Source organism: Meles meles, chromosome 12 (assembly GCF_922984935.1).
Source record: "Meles meles chromosome 12, mMelMel3.1 paternal haplotype, whole genome shotgun sequence".
Taxonomy (NCBI): Eukaryota; Metazoa; Chordata; class Mammalia; order Carnivora; family Mustelidae; genus Meles; species Meles meles.
The window spans coordinates 51,252,655-51,277,278 of record NC_060077.1 but is presented as its reverse complement, the minus strand read 5'-3'; the positions used below and the strand labels follow the sequence as shown (position 1 = coordinate 51,277,278).

The following is a 24,624-nucleotide window of genomic DNA, read 5'->3' as shown; positions in this document are numbered from 1 at the left end:
GTGCCTCCAGCACACCAAGCATATTGTCCAGAATAGATGCTCATTAAAATATTGCTGTAGGATCAAATGAATGAATTTCGCTAGACTCAAAGTATCTCTAGGCTTGGGGATAGTCTGAAATCCTTTGGCCTGAGGACAGTGGCTATTGAGAGCTCGTCCATTCTTTACTTAACCAGTATTTTTTTGAGTAGTTCAGATTACATACTGAACTCACAAAATGTGAACTTTTAATTGAATACCCCAAATATATTTTGAGACAAAGAAAAGAAACCAATATTAATGCATCTATCTCTTAGGCTGAATTAAATTCACTTTGATAATAGACTGTTAACTCAAATTCAAATTATTTATTATTGAACCGTCACTGTAACCAGTGTAATCACTGTAACCAACTTAACTAAAGTAAGCTAAGAAATAAATAATAGCAATCTAATTTTTCAGCTCGTACCATAAAATGTATCTAGGTACTTTCCTGCCTACCTCACACTGGCATGAGTGTATACACACAAGCATGTCACATGACACACACACGTACGCACCCGCGTGCGTGCAACCCACTTGCACCACACTTATCTTTGAAAAATGGATTGCTTTAACTCCAGAGGGAATTTCTCTGATGGTGGTGAAGAATGAAGTCATTCATTATTGTGACAATTAAATTGTTATTACTATTGTCATTGTTATTTAAAGTCCCAATTGGGTGCCTGACTTTTTCTGCAGTAGAGTTATAAACAATGAATGCTGATCTTTAAAGTGTCAAGAGATCAAGTTAGTAGCTACATATGACTACCTAATGATCGCTCTTTCCAGATAGCTCTCAGCGGGGGATATAAAGCAATTGATAGCATTCTTCCGGACCAAGTGGAGAGATAACATTTCTACACTATATATATGGGGACGTGGTCTTGGTAGCCATCTGTCACAGAAACAGACTGATTTCAACCAACAGATTGCATCAAACTCATTTTCTAGACAAAGAAACTGAGGCTTGACAGAGAAGGAAGTATCAGCCCAGAGAGGGGATCATGAGCTCCCATAATTCACTTAGCCCTAGGTTCCTGCACCCCTCATCCTTTTTTCTCTCAGTGTTTCAGGGCATTGTTCCTTCAGTTTGCACGAAGTTGGTTGGAGGTAGGCACCACGAGTTTGATTGATACAGCAATTTGCATCTCAAGGCATCGCTCGATAAATACAGGGCAATGAAAGGCCACTCTCTCACAAACCAATTTCCCCCTCTGGGCTGACTTTAGAAGCTCATTGATGTCACTTCCTTCCTCAGTCAGCAAGTGAATTTTCTTTAATTCTCAAGACCAGCTGTCCATGCTGTCAACAGAAAGTTATTAAAATTCCTTTAAAGTGAATAAAAATAGCCTAAAAGCAAATGTACTTGGAAACAGGAAAGAATCAGTATGCAAAGTCCACAAACCTCTGAGCAAAATAATGTTGATCCAACCAGAGATTTCAAACATTGTATATTCAAGATGCTAAAAAAAATAATTAAAAGATGCTAAAACGCATACTTCTTAATCTTTTATTAGCAAAGGCTTATGCAGTTACAATTTATCCCCTAAATTCCATTCCTCCTTTTCAGATATGAGTTGAATAAACTTGGGAATGACTTATGTTTTCCTGGAGTGGGATTCCCTCCTTTTTTCCTGCATCGGCCAGAGAACGTGTACATCTCCACCAGCCTAAGACTACCCATAAGCAGGAGAAAAGAAAAATTATCATTAACTGCAATCATAACCACTAGGGCCACAAAATAATTATATAATTTTATATTTTAAGTCATTACAGTTTTAATAGCTAAAGGGAGATGATTTTTCTTATGTTTAAATAGCTGTAACTCACAGAAGGGGTCTGTCTGGCTTCTGAGCCCCTGGGATCCTCTAGCGACTGAATGACCTCAGGAATTAGAAGCGTGCCCTGTTATCTTCTGAATCAGCCCTTGCCTTACCCCTCGCTCCCCCAGCATGGCACCTACCTTGTTGTCTGACCTGGTAATTAAGTCCGTCCCAAACATGGAAGTGTTTCCTACCACTTCTACCACCAACTGTCACCTGCCTCTTCCTCTTTTGGACAGATGACCCAAATCCCGGACTCACTCGGATCCTTTGCCAAGGAAATCTGTATCCAGCCTGTCTTGTCATCCCAAGACATGGCCCAGGTTTGTGTCTTGGGTTCCTACCTGTAGCAGGAGCCAGGGGTCTCCCAAGTGTATTACTCTTACAGTTCTGGAAGTCAGACGTTCAAAATGGGTTTTAATAGACTAGAAGAAAAGTATGGCAAGACTGCATACATTCAGGAGGCTTGAGGGGAGAACCCACTTCCTTCTCTTTTCCAAGTCTAGAGGCTGCCCACCTTCCAGGCTCATGGCCTCTTCCGGCCACGGCAGCCCTCTGGTCCCCACTTCCGTTGTCATACCCCCTTTCCTCTATCTTTGATTCTCCTACTTCTCTCTTAAAAGGACCCTTGTGATGCCATCGCTCGTATCCAGATAATCCCAGATAATCTTCCCATCTCAAGACCTTTAATTTAATCACATCTGTACATTTCCTTTGCCATGTAAGGTACCACATTCACAGGGTCCAGAGTGTAGGATATGGACATGGCGGGGGGGGGGGGCATTATTCTATTTACCATACTTGCCATGTCAGTTTTCATAACCTAGATGTCTTCATTTTAGTTATGGGGATAAGTCCATAGGGCTCCCTTAATGACTTCTTTACATTCTGTTCTTTCCCCCCCCCCCATCTCTTTGGGGACACCAGTATCTACACGTTCCCTTCACTGAAAACCTAGGGCTTGCTCTCGCTCCCTCTCCTGTACTTGCCACATCCACTCAGTCTCCAGAACTTACTTCAGAATGACCGGGCATCCTTCCATCTCTGTTCTCCCTCCTGGGCTGAAAGCCTCCTCCCTCCTGCCTGAGCACTGGACATGCTCATTGCTCTCTCTGCCACCGTGTCCCACTCACTGTCACCCCGTCCTCCACACAGTCACCGAAGTCATCTTTCTCAAGCACGGTTTTGGTCATCTCACCCCCCTGCTGAAAAACCTCCGCTCGCTTTCCACAGCCTGAAAAACGCTTCTCAACATCACCTCAAGCCAGCGACTCCCCAAAGCTGTTCTCTTACCCTCTTCCAACACCCGCTACTTCCCACCTGCTCTGGTATATGCTCTCATTCTCTAAACCACTAGAACCTCTCGAGATTCATCCAAATACACCCTCTTCTCGCCTCTAAGACTATACTTCCTGTCACAACTCCCTGGAATGCCCGTCGCTTATCCATTGCCTGCAAAATGCATGCTCCCTTCGTTCTAATCCTCCCAATTCTGGAGACAAGGAGATATTGTGAACTCTTTGTTATAGATGGCCAAACAGGCTGGGCATTCGTTAACTGGCCCCAAATCAGACACCTAGTAAATGGCAGGGCTGTGATTGGATACCAGATTGTTCTCTGCTCCGTTTACTAGAGTCCAGTGGGCTGCTGCATTATTAGATGATGATGATCTGATTGCTTGGGCTCTCATTTTTCTCTTGAGTTCCTTCAGAGTTCCCTTGGTTCCTAAGGAAACAAAAGGAAGGCTTTGTACTGCTGCTGCCAACCCAGGCTCCCCTCCTGCCTCTTTGCAGTTAACAACAAGCATTGAGTGCTCTTTTATTTTTTTTATAATTTTTTTATAAACATATAATATATTATTAGCCCCAGGGGTACAGGTCTGTGAATCGCCAGGTTTACACACTTCACAGCACTCACTATAGCACATACCCTCCTCAATGTCCATAAACCCACCACCCTCTCCCACCCTCTCCCTCCCCCCAGCAACTCTCAGTTTGTTTTGTGAGATTAAGAGTCTCTTATGGTTTGTCTCCCTCCTGATCCCATCTTGTTTCATTTGATCTTTTCCTACTCCCCAAGCCCCCGACGTTGCATCTCTACTTCTTCATATCAGGGAGATTATATGATAGTTGTCTTTCTCCAATTGACGTGTTTTGCTAAGCATAATACCCTCTAGTTCAATCCACATCGTCGCAAATGGCAAGATTTCATTTCTTTTGATGGCTGCATAGTATTCCAGTGTGTGTGTGTGTGTGTGTGTGTGTGTGTGTGTGTGTGTGTGTATACCACACCACATCTTCTTTATCCATTCATCTGTTGATGGACATCTAGGTTCTTTCCATAGTTCGGCTATTGTGGACATTGCTGCTATAAATATTCAGGTGCATGTGCCCCTTTGGATCACTACATTTGTATCCTTAGGGTAAATACCCAGTAGTGTAATTGCTGGGTCATAGGGTAGCTCTATTTCCAACTTTTTGAGGAACCTCCATGCTGTTTTCCAGAGTGGTTACACCAGCTTACATTCCCACCAACAGTGTATTGAGTGCTCTTTTTAAAATGCACATTTGACCACACAGGTCCAATATTCCTCCCCACACCCTGCCCTAAATTTCCTTAATAACTGACTTCCCACGGCTCTTGCAATGATCATAAATCTCCCAGAAGTGGTCTATATTACTTGCTTCCCTGCCTCAAATTACACCACACACCCTATGTCTCCACTCTGGCCATGATGGCTTCCTCTCCATGCCTTGGACACGCCCTGCTCCCCCTTGTCGCCTGGCTTTGCACATGCTCTTCCTTCTGCTGGATGTTCTACTCCCTTTTCTAGGCAAGACTGGCGCTCTAACTCAAAAGGCCAAGATTTTTCCACAAATCATGTTGCCTCTTCTTCAAACATTCTGCGTATAATCCAACACAAGAAATCTAATTATTAAAACATATCAAGAGAGGGGGGAGCAAGATGGCGGGGAAGTAGGAGGAGGCACCATTTCAACCTGTACCCTAAAGTGAGCTGATTACCTACCAAAGAACTCCGACCACCCATGAAATCAGCCTGAGATCAGAATTATACACGTCTGGATCTCTACAGGAGCAGAAGACGCCAGTGGCAGGTAAAGCAGACTGGGAGCATCGGACTGATATCGGAAGATAAACAAAAGGGGGAGGGAGCCACCAGAGGTGACCGATCGGAAAGTAACACCCCAACACGAGAGTGCTCTGCGTCTGGGGACCAGCATTAACTTGGAGTCTGGTTGAAAGCACTCAAAAAACAAACAGCAAAGGATCGCGGTGGGGGGGGGTAATAGTGGGAACCTGGGCGGTTAGGGTCAGGGACCTAAGTCCCCGGGCCCAGGACAGCCTCCCCTGGCGCGGAGCCAGAGAGAGTGCGGCGGAGAAATCAGGTTTCCGTCCCTGAGCCGCGAGTGCACCTGAACGCCAGCGCGCCTGAGAACGAGTGGGGTCTGTCTCCGGTGAGGGGCTGGGAGCCTGGCCTGACGGCAATCCTGAAACACGCGCGTCCCACACCCTCCCTTGGGATAGGTGCTCATAGGCGCTAGCCTGGAGCTCTGGCAGCAGGAAAAACCAGACATTCCCAGCCCGGGACAGCGGGAAAATCTCAGTGCGCGATCTCTGCTCGGAACTTCTCTGGCGGTCTGGAGCTGCCTAGACAGCCACCGCTGCCCTGGTTTTGGGCACAATGAGGAGCTCCTGCATCCCCAGGGACAGTGACCCAGAACCAACTCTGCCAGCAGCTTTTGCAAAACAGTCTGAGGCTTCTCTCTGAGAGGGAGGTTGGGGTGCTGTTTGCTCTCCTCTAAACCTCCAAAAACCATCAAAAGCTGTCAAGGCGAGAGAAAGCAGATGAAAGAACATAAAAACCCCCAGAGAACAAAAGGCTGAAAAAAAAAAACCAGTTTCCTGAAAAAAAGAGAGCTCACCCCCTTGAGGGGAGTGGGAGGACCTAACTCAGGGAACATCATTGTCTGAAAACCCACGTGGCAGGCCCCTCCCCCAGAAAACCAACCAGGAAGGAAGGAAAAAAAAAAAAAAAAAAAAGACTACAAGAGAACAACCACCACTACTTCATAAATACAACTTTCATTTTTAACTCTTTACCAATATTCTGGTTCTTTTTTTTTTATACATACTGATAATTTTTTAACCTATTTACCATCACACTGAGATGTCCAGTACATCAAATTCTTTAATAACCTTCTAACCTGAAATTTTTGATACATACACCCGTGTTTTTCTTTTGTTTTTCTATTTTTTTAATTTTAACTTAGTTTAGTCTAGTTTATTCTTTTTTTAATTTTTATTTTCTACTATACATATAGAGTTAAACTTCAAGGTAACCCCCTTTCCCCAATCAATGCTACCCCTATAGGCAAACCAGTTTCTAATCCCCCTGTAACTTAGGAAAGTTGAGTCCCTTAACAAAAACATCAAGATACCTTCAGGAAGAATCAAAATAACCTTCCTCACCCACACTGAGAATCTATAACCATTCTCCCAATTTTTCCTTCTGTCAGTGTTTCTGTGAATTTGTGTCTGTCCTGACAATATATAAATCTTATACTTGGGGTTCTTTCTGAGGAGGTTTTTCCCTTTTTTTTTGCTTATATATACATATTTTTTTCTCTTGTCATATACTTTTATCACTCTTTTTGTTTGTCTGTTTTTGTTTGTATACTCCACAAATCTTACCTTGTGGCCCATTTGGGCTGAGCCTTCTCTTGTATCTTCCCTTTTTTTCCTATCTCTCTCTCTCTCTTTTTTTTTCTTCCTTTTTTCTTTCCCCTTTTTTTTTCTTTCTTCTTCTCTATTTCTTTTTCTTTTCTTTTTTCTCTCATTTGGGTGGGGAATCCTGATTGCACAGAAGCGTTCCAGGGTGCACATTAACTGCACCACAATCGATAAGTCCAGCTGCATCTGTTCAGTCATCTCTTACCAAAATGACTAGGAGGAGGAATACCCAACAGAAGAAAAATACAGAGGATGGGCCTTCTGCAACAGAACTAATGGCTATCGACATAGACAATATGTCAGAAAAGGAATTCAGACTAACAATTATCCAGGCAATAGCTAGGTTGGAGAAAGCCATGGATGACCAAACAGAATTGATTAGGGCAGAACTGAAAGCCACCAGGGATGATGTTCACAATGTTAGGGCAGAACTGAAAGCCACCAGGGATGATGTTCAAAATGCTCTCAATGAGTTCCAGTCCAATCTAAATTCTCTAAAAGCTAGGGTAACTGAGACAGAAGATAGAATTAGTGATCTGGAGGACAAACAGATAGAAAGGATCAGGAGGAAGCCTGGAACAAACAGCTCAGAAGCCACGAAAACAGAATCAGGGAAATAAACGATGCCATGAAACGTTCCAACGTCAGAATTATTGGAATCCCTGAAGGGGAAGAAAAAGAAAGAAGTCTAGAAGATATAGTGGAAGAAGTTGTCTATGAAAATTTTCCCAATCTCACGAATGGAAACAATGTTCATGTACTAGAGGCAGAAAGATCTCCTCCCAAGATTTTAGATTCTCGAAAGTCCTCACGGCACCTTATCGTTAAAATGGGGAATTATGTTTCAAGAGAGACCCTCTTAAAAGCAGCTAGGACAAAGAAGCTTCTTACATACAGAGGAAAGCCCATTAGAATAACGTCAGACCTTTCCACAGAGACCTGGAAAGCCAGGAAGGGCTGGCAAAATATATTCAGAGTACTAAATGAGAAGAACATGCAACCAAGAATACTCTATCCAGCAAGACTGACATTTAAAATGGATGGAGAGATAAAGAGTTTCCAAGACCAGCAAGGCTTAGAAGACTATGCAACCACCAAGCCGACACTGCAGGAAATATTAAGGGGGGTCCTATAAAAGAGAAAAAATCCTAAGAATATCATTGAACAGAAATATAGAAACAATCTATAGACAGAAAGACTTCAAAGGCAACACGATGTCAATAAAAACCTATCTCTCAATAATCACTCTCAATGTGAATGGCCTAAATGCGCCCATAAAACGACACAGGGTTGCAGATTGGATAAAACGACAGGACCCATCCATATGTTGTCTACAAGAGACCCATTTTGAACCTAAGGATACACCCAGACTGAAAGTGAAGGGATGGAGAAGCATCTTTCATGCCAATGGGCCTCAAAAGAAGGCCGTAGTAGCAATTCTCATATCAGGTAAATTAGATTTTAAACTAAAGACTGTAGTCAGAGATACAGAAGGACACTACATAATTCTTAAAGGTACTATCCGCCAAGACGATCTAACAATTGTGAATATCTATGCCCCCAATATGGGAGCACCCAATTACGTAAGAAAACTATTAATCAAGATAAAGAGCCATATTGATATGAATACAATAGTAGTAGGAGATCTTAATACGCCTCTCTCAGAAATAGACAGATCATCGAAGCAGAAAATTAATAAAGAAATAAGAGCATTGAATGAAACATTGGACCAGATGGACCTCATAGACATATACAGAACATTCCACCCTAAAACAACAGAATACTCATTCTTCTCAAGTGCACATGGAACCTTCTCCAGAATAGACCACATACTGGGTCACAAAGCAGGACTCAACCGATACCAAAAGACTGACATTATTCCCTGCATATTCTCCGATCACAATGCTTTGAAACTGGAGCTCATTCACAAGGAAAAGTTCAGAAGGAACTCAAACACCTGGAAGCTAAAGACCACCTTGCTTAAGAATGCTTGGATCAACCAGGAGATCAAAGATGAACTTAAACAATTCATGGAAACCAATGAGAATGAAGACACCTCGGTCCAAAACCTATGGGATACAGCAAAGGCGGTTCTAAGGGGGAAATACATAGCCATCCAAGCCTCCCTCAAAAACATTGAAAAATCCAGAATACACCAGCTGTCTCTACACCTTAAAGAACTGGAGAATCAACAACAAATCAAACCAACTCCACATGCAAGAAGGGAAATAATCACGATTAGAGCAGAGATCAATGAGGTAGAAACGAGAGATACAGTAGAACGTATCAATGAAACTAGAAGCTGGTTTTTTGAAAGAATCAATAAGATCGATAAACCATTGGCCACACTAATCCAAAAGAAAAGAGAGAAAGCCCAAATTAATAAAATTATGAATGGAAAGGGAGAGATCACAACTAACACCAAGGAAATAGAAACAATCATCAGAAATTATTACCAACAGTTATATGCCAATAAGCTAAGCAACCTAGATGAAATGGATGCATTCCTGGAAAGCTACAAACTCCCAAAATTGAACCAGGAAGAAATTGACAACCTGAATAAACCGATATCTAGTAATGAGATTGAAGCAGTGATCAAAAACCTCCCAAAAAACAAGAGCCCAGGACCTGACAGATTCCCTGGGGAATTCTACCAAACTTTCAAAGAAGAAATAACACCAATTCTCCTGAAGCTGTTCCAAAAAATTGAAGCAGAAGGAAAACTTCCAGACTCTTTTTATGAAGCCAGCATTACCCTGATCCCCAAACCAGGCAAAGACCCTACCAAAAAGGAGAATTTCAGACAAATATCACTGATGAATATGGATGCAAATATTCTCAACAAGATCCTAGCAAACAGGATCCAGCAGCACATTAAAAAGATTATCCACCATGACCAGGTGGGATTCATCCCTGGGTTGCAAGGTTGGTTCAACATTCGCAAATCAATCAGTGTGATAGAACACATCAATAAGAGAAGAGAGAAAAACCACATGGTCCTCTCAATTGATGCAGAAAAAGCATTTGACAAAATCCAGCATCTGTTCCTGATGAAAACGCTTCAAAGTATAGGGATAGAGGGAACATTCCTGAACTTCATAAAATCTATCTATGAAAGACCCACAGCAAATATCATCCTCAATGGGAAAAAGCTTGCAGCCTTCCCGTTGAGATCAGGAACACGACAAGGATGCCCACTCTCACCACTCTTGTTCAACATAGTATTAGAAGTTCTAGCAACGGCAATCAGACAACAAAGAGAAATAAAAGGTATCCAAATTGGCAAGGAAGAAGTCAAACTCTCTCTCTTCGCAGATGACATGATTCTTTATATGGAAAACCCCAAAGACTCCACCCCCAAACTACTAGAACTCATACAGCAATTCAGTAACGTGGCAGGATACAAAGTCCATGTACAGAAATCAGTGGCTTTCTTATACACTAACAATGAAAATACAGAAAGGGAAATTAGAGAATCGATTCCATTTACTATAGCACCAAGAACCATAAGATACCTGGGCATAAACCTAACCAAAGAAGTAAAGGACCTGTACTCGAGGAACTACAGAACACTCATGAAAGAAATTGAAGAAGACACAAAAAGATGGAAGACTGTTCCATGCTCTTGGATTGGAAGAATAAACATTGTTAAAATGTCTATACTGCCTAGAGCAATCTATACTTTTAATGCCATTCCGATCAAAATTCCACCGATATTTTTCAAAGAGCTGGAGCAAATAATCCTAAAATTTGTATGGAGTCAGAAGAGACCCCGAATTGCTAAGGAAATGTTGAAAAACAAAAACAAAACTGGCGGCATCACGTTACCCGATTTCAAGCTTTACTACAAAGCTGTGATCACCAAGACAGCGTGGTACTGGCATAAAAACAGACACATAGACCAGTGGAACAGAGTGGAGAGCCCAGATATGGACCCTCAACTCTATGGTCAAATAATCTTCGACAAAACAGGAAAAAATATTCAATGGAAAAAAGATAGTCTCTTCAATAAATGGTGCTGGGAAAACTAGACAGCGATATGTAGAAGAATGAAACTCGACATTCTCTTACACTGTTCACAAAGATAAACTTGAAATGGATAAAAGACCTCAACGTGAGACAGGAATCTATCAGAATCCTAGAGGAGAATATAGGCAGTAACCTCTTCGATATCAGCCACAGCAACTTCTTTCAAGATAAGTCTCCAAAGGCCAAGGAAACAAAAGCAAAAATGAACTTTTGGGACTTCATCAAGATCAAAAGCTTCTGCACAGCAAAGGAAACAGTCAACAAAACAAAGCGCAACCCACGGAATGGGAGAAGATATTTGTAAATGACAGTACAGACAAAAGGTTGATATCCAGGATCTACAAAGAACTTCTCAAACTCAACACACACAAAACAGATAATCATATCAAAAAATGGGCAGAAGATATGAATAGACACTTCTCCAACGAAGACATACAAATGGCTATCAGACACATGAAAAAATGTTCATCATCACTAGCCATCAGGGAGATTCAAATTAAAACAACATTGAGATACCACCTAACACCAGTTAGAATGGCCAAAATTAGCAAGACAGGAAACAACGTGTGCTGGAGAGGATGTGGAGAAAGGGGAACCCTCTTACACTGTTGGTGGGAATGCAAGTTAGTGCAGCCACTTTGGAGAACAGTGTGGAGATTCCTGAAGAAATTAAAAATAGAGCTTCCCTATGACCCTGCAATTGCACTGCTGGGTATTTACCCCAAAGATACAGATGTAGTGAAAAGAAGGGCCATTTGTACCCCAATGTTTATTGCAGCAATGGCTACGGTCGCCAAACTGTGGAAAGAACCAAGATGCCCTTCAACGGATGAATGGATAAGGAAGATGTGGTCCATATACACAATGGAGTATTATGCCTCCATCAGAAAGGACGAATACCCAACTTTTGTAGCAACATGGACAGGACTGGAAGAAATTATGCTGAGCGAAATAAGTCAAGCAGAGAGAGTCAAGTATCATATGGTCTCACTTATTTGTGGAGCATAACAAATAACATGGAGGACATGGGGAGATGGAGAGGAGAGGGAGTTGAGGGAAACTGGAAGGGGAGATGAACCATGAGAGACTATGGACTCTGAAAAACAACCAGAGGGTTATGAAGGGGCGGCGGGAGGGGGTGGGGTGGGGTAGGAGGTTGAGGAACCAGGTGGTGGGTAATAGGGAGGGCACGTACTGCATGGAGCACTGGGTGTGATGCCAAAACAATGAACACTGTTATGCTGTAAATAAGCAAATAAAAATAAATAAATTAATTTTAAAAAAAAACATATCAAGAGTATCTCATAGGACAATGCCATTAAGAAAGGAAGGAAATGGGTTCTTATTATCTGAAGACTCCAATTTGGCCCCTGGCATTTTGTAACAGTGGCATGATAGTCCACTCTTAACGCTGTCATTCCAATTTCTGTGCTCCTTACACTTCTGCCGTGTCTCATAAAACACTTGGCCTAGTGCTTGAATCGTTAGTGAAATGTTCAAATGTGCTTTTTTTTTTGGTTCATTAATTGATTAGTAAATATCACTTATTCATTACATGTCTTTAAAAAAAAGTTTGGCAGTTTGTTGAACAACTAATCTTGCAACTATCATACAACACAGCGATTGTGCTCCTGGACGTTTATCCCAGAGAAATAAAGCCTCACCCTCACAAAAAAGCCTGCATGCAAATGTTGATAGATGCTTTATTCATAATAGCTAGCAACTACCCAGATGACCTGCAGTGGGTGAATGGCAACACACACCTTGTCCCTCCATACCATGGAGTACTATGCAGCAATGAAAAGGAAAAAATGCACAGGAATACACAGGCCAACATGGCTGCCTCTCTGGGGAACTCTGCTGAGTGTGGAAAACCAACCACAAGGGTTATAATGGAGGATCCCATTCATATAATATTTCTGAAATGGATGGAGAACAGATTAGTGGTTTCCCAGGGCTAAAAGGAGGGAAGGGGTGGTAGGAAATAGGTGGGGCTCTAAGAGCACACCAGGAAGGATCCTTGCAGTGACAGAAATGCTCTGGGTCCCGACTGCATCAGTATCAGCATCCTAGCTTTTGATCTACCAGATGTTACCATCAGGGAAAACTGGGTAAAGTGTACCCAGGATCGGTCTGTATTGTTTCCTAAAAATACATGTGACTGCACAGTTATCTTATGTAAAATAAAAATAAAAATAGAAAAAATAAAAATAAAATAAAATAAAATAAAATAAAAAATTTTAAGGACATGTTTAATCAAGTGTGTATCATACCAAGATGTTCACAAGCACTTAATAACTATAGTGGTGCAAAATTTCTTCTTTCCCCTCTTTCTTGGTCGATTGGTTTGTTGATCATTTATTATTACTAAGGATTTTTTTCTTCTATGTAAGACATAAACAACACTGATCATTTTCAGGCTCTTTTCACCATGAAGCTTTACCATTTTAGCATCTTTATTCTTTATATCCCTGTTACCTTTCATACATTACCATGATTTTTTTTTTTTGTCCTGACCAAGATACCTTTCATAAAACTGTTGGTTTTCATTTTAATCTCTGCGGCACCATAACAACAATGTATAATAATGTCTTTATTATCTTCAGGAGTTAAAGAAAATATTTTAAAAGTAGTGCTCTTGCCACCTGCCACGTTAGAGCTCCTTCTCTGGTCCTCAAGGTTCTGGGAGCTCAGTGTTCATATTATACTTGAGCAGGTTGTCATGGTTTGGAAACCTTTGATTGGCTGTTCAAGTTTTTACTCAGTCCTTTTTTCTCTCCACTTCTCTGCCAAAGTTTCATGCAGTCTTCGGGTTATCACCCTTATTGGATGTCCCCTCCATTCTCTAACATTTTTGCCTCATGTGGTTTATTTAAGGTTTGGCTTTTTTTTTTTTCCTTGCAATTATTGGAGTGATCATAAAGGTCCATATCGCAATATAAGTGTTTATGCAGATAGCCCTTGACTGCTTTGGAATTTGAGTGAGAAAAAAAAGGGATCAGTACTGCATTTTATTCATTTTTCACACTTTAATGTCACATTTATTTTTGCTTTCTCTTTCAGTGACTAGAGAAAAAATCCAGGAACATATCACCGACCAGGTATTTCTTCCCTTCTCATAAATTATAGAGTTATGCTTTAGATGTTAATAGTCAAGCATTTGTAAATATGGGGGGAAAAAAGGTTTTGCTAATAATTAAGTACAAGCAATATACATGCCGTTGGTTCTGAGAACGAATACATTGTTCTCATTGTATTTGTACATTGTACATCCATGTCAGACATGGATGATCACCTGCTTTCTCTGTCTCCCCATCTCCTTCCTTCTCCCCACACACCCCCATCCGAAGGAAACAGTGATGTAAAACTCTGCCAGTTCTGATTTACAAGGGTTCCCTTCAACATATCATGACCTCTGCATTGATATTCTCATGGCTACAAATAGACACTTGTATCTAATTTTCCCTTAACTAAGGTGACTCTCCTGTGTGAGCTTCCCAAGATTTAAATTGGCCAGCTAAAAGTCACTCCCTCCCAAACAGTTCCAAACAGAACCCCTCCCAGGGGAAACATACAGGTTGACTTTCCATTCTGTTCTTTGATTTCTATGCAGCACGGTTGGCCAGCGTCTTCCTGTCTGCTTCACTGCTTTCCTACACAGTCTTGTTACAGACTTATTTTATTTGCTGGTAGATGGAGTCATTCCGTGTCACTGTTGAAGGGAGTTGACTACAGCCACCCATGAAACCAAGGGAGAGCTTCACCAAACCCTGTCTCCTCCCACCCCACCTCTTCTTTCCATAGGTGTTAGGACTGCCGTTCCCCAAAGGCTGCCCATGCCACCAGACTCCAGGAGGGCCAATAGCGGCATGCTTGGTCTCCACTCGCAAACACAAATCTCCATGTCCTTTTATTTTTTAATGGTTTTTCCCCGGGCATAAATGATAACTCACCCTTGCCAAGGAGAAGAGTGGTAAGTCTCCTTTTAAACCAGTCAAGAGTACATTTTCCAAAGTCTTCTAATGCCCTCCCAAGTAAGTTCCAAGTCTCGCCCTCATTGTCATTCCACCCCAATTAAGTTCTAGCTTTACCTAATCTGTGCCAGATGCCCTGTAACTCATCAAGCTCTAAAAATAGTTAACTCATTAGCCTAATGTACTATACCGCAAGTTCAGGACGCAAAATTTAATGCTGATCAGGTACCATTTTTCTTTTGCCTGTAATTGGATATGTTGACTGATAGCAGCAGCCATCTTGATATTTGAAACTGTCATCCTTGCGCAATGGAAAACTCAGTGAGCCATTTCAAGTAGTTTATTTGCTCCTTGAGCTTCATTTCTTGATCACTGTATTTTCAGTTATTTGTATGTGCTCAAGTCGTTTGGTAAGGCTGAGCAACAGTTCACCGGTAAAGTTTATTGCTACCATTTTTATTTATTTAAGTCACATAGGGAATACTTTTTCTTATAAAGAGACCTGTTTTCTTTATTAAGTTAACAAGTTAAAGCAGTTGACCAACACATATATTAAGGCCACCTCTTATGGGCAGATTTTCATTTCCTATACTTTCCTTCTTTTTACATTTGGCTAAACTAACAGAATATGTGGACACCAAAATAGAACACCAAATATTTACTTGTAATCTGAAACACTGATGTGTTGCCAGATGAAATCATAATGGTTTCCAGTCCCAATAAGAGAGGGAGATTCTTTGGACTTTAACATAATAAGGAAGGGTCTTCAGTACATTCGTTATACAAGGAAGGGTCTTAAGTATATTTTGTTATTCAGTCATTCTCAGAACAGACAGTTGTATTGTTCGGTGTCTGCAGCTGGTATGTCTAATTTTACAAGAGAATTTCTATTCTTTCTTCTCCCAAGTAGAGAAGAGCTCTCCACTCTCACGAACACACAGACAATACAATACAAAGAAGCACCTTACACCTCTAATTTATTGATTTTGGCAGAGAATCAAGAAATGAAGTCACACCCCTTCTTTAAATCAATGGGCCAACCCCCCCCCCCCCAAATTTGGCTTTTAAAAAACGAATTTGAAAACTCACTTTGGATGATCGATACAGTGTTCTTTATCAGAGAAGAATGTAAAACGGAGCACTGTTGAGCATTAATCTTTGCCCCTAAATCCTTCCCAACGGGCACTATAGATTGTGTAATTAAATTGAAACTGAAAATCGAGTCCTTTTTTTTTTTTTCTTTTTCCATTAAGTAAGCGACGAATTGCACACCAATGTGAGAAATCATGGCTGGAGCGGATGGAAAGCTCCAGCCCCTTGGCCAATAGCCAGCCTGCATTTTTAGCCAACAGCAATTTTACCACACCTGAGCTCTGAGAACAAACAACTATTTGAGTTCTCTGGAGGGAATGCTGGATTCTTTCCTGTGTAACTCACTGGGGAAATTAGTATGCTTTTTTAAAGTAACTTGTTAACGCAGCTTGTTTACGAGAAGAGGACAAAAATGAGCAGTGAACTGCTTGGCAGCTTATGTCCCAGAATGGGATGAAAGCATGACCCATTTTTTCAGCTGTCTCTTTGGCAGTTTGGTGCTGCAACCATTTCCTCTCTGAAAAATGTTCCTTCTAGAGATGAAATCTCCTTTAGGTTTTCTGAATAATTTTTACTAGGGGAGATGAAAGATAATACCCTAAAATGCTACCAAAAATACCTTCGAAACCTCTATTAGAATATCGCCCGTACAGAATGGGAATACGGTACATAAAACCTTTTCACTTCAACTTGGAAACTGCCTTCTTACAGAGTAGACAAGGGAAACCTGTAGTAAATTAATACCTTCTGTGTATGCCTTTTTGAATAATAGAGGATTGAAACCCATTGTGAATTAAGACTTTGTTTTTGCATGGCGAGGTGACAGAGAGGGGCTTCATTTCTTGTGGAGAGGACATGCACGTTGGAGAGAACATCCCCACCCAGACGCTGGCTGGGACAAAGGCTGGCCCTCACTGCATGCCAGTTGAGAGAGGGCCAGCCCTGTTGCTGCGCCGTGAAGCTGTGCGTCCGTTCCTAGGGCTGTGGTAACAAACTCCCACCAACTGGGTGCTTTCAAACAATGGAAATGGGTTGTCTCTGTTCTGGAGGCTAAAAGTCCAAAAACTCCAGGTGTTGATAGGACTCCCTGCTCCCCCCAAAACCTGTAGGAGAGGATCCCTCCTTGCCTCCTCCTGGCTGCTGGGTGGCGGCCGGCAGTCCTTGGTGTTGACTTCCAGCTTCCATCTCTGACTGTGGGCACGTGGCATCTCCCTGCATGTCTCTTCTCTTCTCTCTCTCTTTTTTTAAAGATTTATTTTATTTATCTGAGACAGAGAAAAAGAAACAGAGAGTGGGGGGAGGGGCAGAGGGAGAGAAGCTTCAAGCAGATTCGCCGCAGAGTTGGAGGTGGGTCTTCTGATCCCGAGATCATGACCTGCACCAAAACTAAGAGTCAGGATGTTTAGCCAACTGAGCCACCCAGGCGCCCCATCTCTTCTCTTCTTATGAGGACACTGGCCATATGGGGTTAGGGTGCCATCTTAATGACCTCATCTTAACTTGATGACATCTGCAAGTACCCTCTCTCCAAATAAGGTCACACTGACAAATATCAGGAGTTAGGAATTATATACACCTGTCTGGGAGACACAGTTCAACCATAAAAATCCTGGGACCTCTGAGTGATCCTTGAACCTAACTTTCCCTTTGACCACTGAGCATTTATGATGTGACCTCCTGACATCCCTCCCTCCAGCTCCCCCTCCTCCCAACCCTCCCCTCAACCCCGCTTCCTCCAGACCCTCATCTCCTTTGCTCCCTGTGACTCTCCTGCTTCTGTTCACCGCCTTTCCATTCATCTTCCCTGCTCCTCCTCTTTGCTTTCTGAAATACCAACCCTCTGTATCCATCTTCTGCTGCAAAATAAAAATCAAACCGAAACACCTCCCCCCCATTTAGCAGTAATGACGAGCCCCCCTTGTGCATTATACTCCCATATGAGGTTTTGTTGCACAAACCTGAGACTGCACTCCTACCCCACCCCAAGAAATTCTGGGTCAGGAGTTGGATTCAGACCTAGCACAACCCTTAGACCAGGCCAAAAGGGGTCATATATTTCCAAGACCCCAGACATCACGAATGCAGAAATGCAAAGACTTTTTTTCTTTGGAGCTTGGTGTTTTATTGAAGTTTGATACTCAGTGGAGTGCACCTAAGATGGGGGGAGGGAGCAGGACAGAGCAGCTGAATCGGACCCCTTCATCCAGTGGAGTAGGATTGGGCTTGGAAACCAAGGAAGGAGGGGCTTTGAGAGCTTTAAGGTGTACTTCTGCCCTTCTCTCTGCTTTGGAGAGAGGTGGAGTGGGGGATGCAATTTCAGGTGATATTTAGAAACGTCTCACAATGCTGAAGTCAGAAAAGTGAGCTGTGAGGTAAGTGAAGCATGATCCCTGCCCCCCACCCCACCCTGGCCAAGGAAACTAAAGAGCCTGAGTCATCCACCTCCTTCAGCAGATCTAGTCTCCGGCCTGACTGTGGCTTCTGCCTTGACTTCCTCCTAAAGATCCACGGACCACTCAGGTCGTCAGTGGCAGGGTGGCTCCCGGGGAGAGCAGGGCTCCTATGGCCTCTAGGCCCAGGACGGTCCCCCTCTGGACAAGCTGCAGACCCTGGGTGGAAATGAGGACCATATATTGGGTATTGGTTACTTTGAAACTTCGAAATATTTAGACACACAGGATGTGGGCCTCCATTCGTGCTCTTGCTCTGGGCCCAAAAATGTTGAGAATGATTCTGCTCACACACCTGCAGCTTTGAAACTCAATATGTGAGTCTCATAAAAAGCCCAGATTGAACCCACTCATATATTGTCTATAGGATAAAACGCTAGCCTTTGAGTATGAAACCCAGGGCCTTGTGACCCCATAATACTTTGGACACTCCTCCCTAGATTCATTTCCCATTCTGCTCCTTTCTGTAAAATGATCGTGTGCTATGGAAACCTGTTCCACCAACATCGTAACCCCTTTTCCTGCACATGCAAAATTTACTCATATTCCAAGACCTAACTTAAATACCACCTCTTCCATGAAATTCTCCTTCATTATGTAGCTAAGAATAATTTCTCCCTCTTCTATGCTCCCATACTATTTTTCAGTCCTTTTGCTACTTTTGCATGTTCTACTCTAGTTTCCAATTATTTGTTCCTATATGATTTTGTAACTGGATGATCTAATCCTAACAAGACAAAGTCATGTTTGGTTCATTTCAGTGTCTACCATTAGACCTTGCACATCATAAATAGCCAACCAGTTGCTGGTCAGATGTAACTTTTTCAAGTCACCAAAGTATTGTCTGGATAGCCAGAGGGATGCTAAATGTGGGCTGCCCACTCCCTATACACGGAGCTGCTCTAAACTGTTTTGTCATTGATACCTACACAATGGGAACCAAGCGTTGTCCTTTGCCCTCCCCAGCAAGAAATCTCAGGTAGAAACAGAAATGATAAGCTAAGAATGCACATGGTCTCTATGAATAATGATCCCACTGTCAGAGGGATGAAAGAATCAAAGGGCAGGAAGACCCACACCTCTGTTTTATCTTCGTGTCCACATCCCACCACATCCTGTAGGATGTTAAATGGTTTGCTTGGGTCAAGACATGAGCACCTGATTTTTTTTTCTTTTTCTCGAATGCAAGGATGGCAGTGCCATTCACTGCTACCTTTTCAGTGTAGCATGAACTTCACAACTTCTAAATTTAAAGTGGGATTATATTACCTCGCACTATTCTTATCAAAATGGTCATGCACTCAAGCAGACAACTTTGACCTAAAGAGAGTTTCTCACTTCAAGTTTAGCACTAATGGAACTCATAAAGATCCCATCCCCCTCATTCTCTTTGAAGATTACCTTCCAGAACTGGAAATTATGCTTTAGAAAAGCTGTCCAATTTATGAGCCTTTTTAAAGAATGCTTGAAAGCGAGACTGAAAGGCTCCCAAAGTGATAGTAGTGTGCATAGTGTTTAACAAAGCAGGATTTATAAAAGATGATCTTTATTAAAGGTCAGATGGCTTCCTATCTAGAAAATACGTAGGTGTAAATGTCAAAAGGCTGGAGCTCACCTCTTTAATCAGAAGCCAAGGAAATTAAAATATTGTGTAAGGGTGTCTGAGGAAACAGACAACAGAGAGCGGTCTGTGGAAATAAACCCTTAAGACAGAGGGAGGATGAGAAAATGGCTCTCGGGTACTTTAAAAGCATGAGCACTAGAAGCAAATAATGACGGAGATTAAGAGAATTGTTTATTAGCAACACTGCATGATCTATTAGCAATCAAATATGCGGATAGTTCTCACTCAAGCACTCAAAATGCGTCCGAATAATTGCACCCACTGATTGTGCCAACCACTCAATGCTCCATTTCATTTATCTGTCACAACGCTATGAGGATACATATTTTAATCTCCTTTTTCTACAGGTGGAAACTCAAGCTTGAAAGATTTCGTAATTTTTCAGGTTCTGCAACGCTTTGCACTCAATTATTAATAATACCAGTCAACGCTGTTACTAGGCCTTGATGAGCTGTGTGCGGGCACGAGGCTCAATTTTACGTAAAATTATCTCATTTAAACCTCATTTAAACCTTACAAGCAGTGATCTTGCGAGGTAGGTACAAATCAAGGGATTCACGGTTCATTAAGTGGCTTGCCCAAGATCACATGCCAGGATTGAAATAATAGAACTTGACCGTGTAAGCACCAACCACTATTCTATACTGCTTGAAATACCTTTATTTAAAGGCACCTGACTGGTGAGTGGTAGAGTCAGAATCAGAATCCAGATATATTATCATTCTGAATTCCTTTCTCTTCGCTATTGGTCTATATCGCTACTTGTCTGGAAGTTTTCCTCTTAACTAAATGATCCCACCATGACCACCCTAATCCGGCACCCCAACTTTGACACTAATCCTAAAGCCACTGATGGTGAGACCCTAGAACACAGATACTTATGATGTTAAGTTTTTTCCCCCCAGAGCAACAAGATGAGCCTATACTCACTCTGGGGTTCCTGTTAAGCCTTAAATTACCTTTTAAATTATGTAAGTGAAAAATCAAGTGAATCTGGTCCAAGAGAAAAACGATTTTGTCACCTGAATAGAGATTAAAAACTGAGAAAAAAAAGTATAGGTTGGGATAATCTGCTGCCCACTGGCAATTTTCCTCAACCGAACCCCAGCAGAAACACCATGAACATAAAGCAGAATGGAAATAGACCAACTATAAAGATATGCTCTTGTTCCTTTATTTTCCAGAAAAGTACCTTACTTCTAAAAACTCTCTTAAAAGTTCTTCATTCTTAGTTATCACTGTGTCATTGTATGTACCCTCATGTGAGAAAACCTGGGATATGGAAGCTCTGCACCAAAAATGTAGCATTTCTGAAAAAGAGCAAAAAGAGCTAATTTGCCATCTCATGTGAAGGAATCACACCACCGTAAGACGCTACCGCTAACCCAGTGAAATGGATCCCACGAATGATTTTCTTGTCAATCTGTTTTCCTTCTTTTTCTTCCCCTCTTTTGAGTTTTTCTAATCACATCCCTCCCTCCTTGCTAGCACTTGGAGCTCAAGATGAATAATTTGGGTAATAGGAATTTTTCAACTTAGCAGATTTTATGAGCCAAAATGGTTAGCACCTTCGTTTGGGATTATTCTTTCCACACGGAGCAACGAGCCTCAGCAGCCAAGTTCTAGGCGCCAAGAGTGCAATGATTAGTATTCCCCAGCTCGAACACCACCTCCAAGTGGAATGTCTCTTTTTCATTTCTAGGATTAAAGCTTTGATCAATATGGGCCACGAAGCCAACATGTCATCCTAGTTTGGTATATACTCGAAACCACGGGGTTTGGTTTGGTTTTGGTTTTGTCTACCTTTAAACTATTTTACCCATATTGCTCTTTCTCCTCATGATTAGGAACTGAGTAAGCATCAAGTGAGAACTTAGTATCTTTGGGATTGCAGGAAAGAGGTGCTTAAAGGGTCATCATTTTGAGTAAAAGTGGCTGGTTGACATAAAAATTTGTGTTTTAAGAAGTAGTGATCAAGGGATCAGAAGTATTTTTGTAGTGTATACCTGTCATTGCTTAATTCAGATGTACTCCATATTTCCTTTGCATTTTGAAACTTTAAATACTGTTTGATCTTTATCAGTGTGAATTTCACTATTTCCAATATTTGACCACCCTACATATTTCTAAAACCCCCAAAAAGGAAAAAAGGACAAGAAGTGGTCATTAATACTAGACCAACTCTCCAGAAACCACATTATATATACAGTTTAAACCGCCTCAGTGCAGATCCCCTGGGCATCCATCAAGAGATTCCTTTTGAGTTTGTGTGAACTTTTGTGTGTACCTGCATTTTGTTGAGGAAATGTTCCTTGGTCTTTTGTCAAAATCTCAGGAGGCAAAGAAAGTGTCCTGGAGAGTTTTTTTTCTACCTCTCAGTAGAGAGAAAAAAGTGAGCCCACTTATTTCTTTCATTATGCATAACTTGAAACCAATATCATTTCAACTTTATTTGTAAAGTAGCACTTACAGAGAACCGATTTCTGTTCTTGTAAAATATACAGACGAGTAGTGAAAACTCAGAGTACCAGAAAGGATCCCTAGTGAAAGCTACCTTGTGTTTATTATCCTCCCTGTGGAAAAAGTTATTATTCACAGAAATGTTATGTTACATTCCATGGTCAGTCATCAAACAAGGAAGGAATAAACGCGATTCTTCACTGTTTCATCATGGGTATGCGCCTTGCTCAAAATGTATTAAAGGGGAGTATTTTCATCATGCTATTACTGAATAATTAAATTAGGCCAATGTTCTGTGGATGTGGAATAATGTAATTTACTTTGTTGAATGATTAGCCAATCAGATTTCTCTCATTTTCTAAGGCAATGGATTGACTAAAATGTGACCATAAACAAAATAGATTTTATTAGGCATAATCTACTTTGTAAACAAATGAAATTAATTCTCTGCCTGACCTAAAGCTCTGAAAATGAAAGACCAAAATTGAACACATGCTTCCAATTTTGGTTCTGTTACTAAGATGACACTTAATATAAAAGTTACGATTTAACTTCCCCTCAAGTATTCCATACTTGATACTAAATGACTCTTAGAAATATGTTCATCAACAGATGGGAGCCACTTATGGCCTCATAAACTCCAAAGCAAGTGAAATTATCTCAGCAAAATAGAAAGATTACAAGAAAGCCTCATCTGGTTATCTCAGAGATGATTAATGCATTGCATATTGGTTCAATGGCGCAATGAATATTGACAGATAATCACCCTTCCTCATATGAAAGAAATACGGAGGAGATGAATGCTACTCATGTATGTTTTTAATCAATCAATAAGCAATTTTAGTACATGCCCTACGCTCAGAGCTGAGCTTAGTGCGACGAGATATGGAGGAAAGTGCCAGCACCGACCCTCTTCTAAGGGAATTGTCTATCTTGGAAGAGAAGACTAACACGCCTTAAGTGCTGCATAGAATGACAGACTGTGTTATTGTTTACTTGCTCTTAACCACCCGGTATAGACACTGTGGGAGTTCGGAGAAGTCAACAATCAACAAAAAGAGGCCAGGGAAGGATCATGGAGAACTTGAAGCCAAATTTATTTAGATTTGATTCAGCGGGAAGTACAATGCGCTGGCAACAAAGTTTTGAGAGTTGAGAAATGACCTCGGGAAAACGAGTGTGGAATTTTCTTAAAACCATATCCTGTATTTTCCTTGTTGCTCTGTCTCCAGTGGTCCCAGACACCAGCCTCTCTCCAGTCTACTCTGCTTCCCCTCCTGCCAGGCCCCCGGTCCAGTCTCCACTGGGCTGGGAGAGTGAGCTTTATAAAACATTAGTCACATCATGTTCTTGCCCTCTCTGAGACCTCCAGCGGCTAATATGACGCTTCTGATGAGACCCAGCGTCCTTCCTATGCTCTCCACTGTCTGATTGTCCTACAAGATAGGGTCCCACCCTCCTCTTCGATTTCGTCTTGTGTCACTGTGCCTTTCCCACTCATGCGATAACCACACGGGCCCTACCCTGCGTCCTTCCACCTGGCCTGTCTCATCCCCACACGAAGACCCTTTCACTCGCTGCCCCTGACAGACATGTTTGTCATTCAGACCTCTGCTGCACTAGCTTCTCCCGAAACAGATCCTCCCTAGCCATCTACCATCTGTGGTGGCTCCATTTCTTTTCCGGCCCCGTTACTCACACTCCCATCACTGTCCGCGTTGGTGTTTGTTCTCACTTACCACCAGTGATGATTTTTTTCTTGATTATTCCTTTGTTTATTTGCACATTAGCTACCTCCACCCACAAGAACCTGAGTACCAGGAGAGCAGGACCCTTCTCAGAGTTGTTTGTCCCAAGGCATTAAACACTACACATATTAGATGCTCAATAAATGTTTCTCAAACAAATGCTTCACTTAATTCATCCTGTGGGCAGGCAGTAACAGTAGTCTGGGCATGAAAAAAAAATGTGTGTGCATCCTATATTGATACCGGGAATGAACACTGTAGAGAAAAACTGAATAGAATTTGGTGTCTGAATATGAAGGGAAGTAACAGTCTAAGACAAAGATTAACGCGAGGTCCCTGGGGTTACCGCAGAAAGGTGATACTCTCAGCAGAAATATAAAAGTCATAGTTAAAAGCCACATTTTATGAGTATATACTGCACATTGGGCATTATAGATATATTTCATTATTTTTCACAGCTGCATTAGGGAGGCACCATTCTCTGTCTTATGGATGGGAAGCTGAGTCAACTCCCACCAAGCTCTTCTGTTAGAGATGCTATTCCAGTGAGGGAGGTTGATTTGGTAGAAAAGCACTGGTATAATAGCAATTGACAGTTTCACGTTAAGCAACGTGTGTATATCGATCCAATGCCAACTCACACTCATCCTC

The 24,624-nt window shown here is 41.7% G+C and overlaps 1 protein-coding gene across 1 annotated transcript in view; it reads left to right on the top strand.

Moving 5' to 3' along the window:
* Positions 1-12,356: 12,356 nt before the first annotated feature.
* Positions 12,357-24,624, top strand: part of CHST9 (carbohydrate sulfotransferase 9) — a 28,547-nt gene continuing 16,279 nt past the window's right edge. The window contains exons 1-2 of the mRNA XM_046024353.1: positions 12,357-12,366; positions 13,689-13,726. Of these exons, the coding sequence (XP_045880309.1) occupies positions 12,357-12,366; positions 13,689-13,726 (48 nt within the window). The remainder of the gene's footprint in view (positions 12,367-13,688; positions 13,727-24,624) is intronic.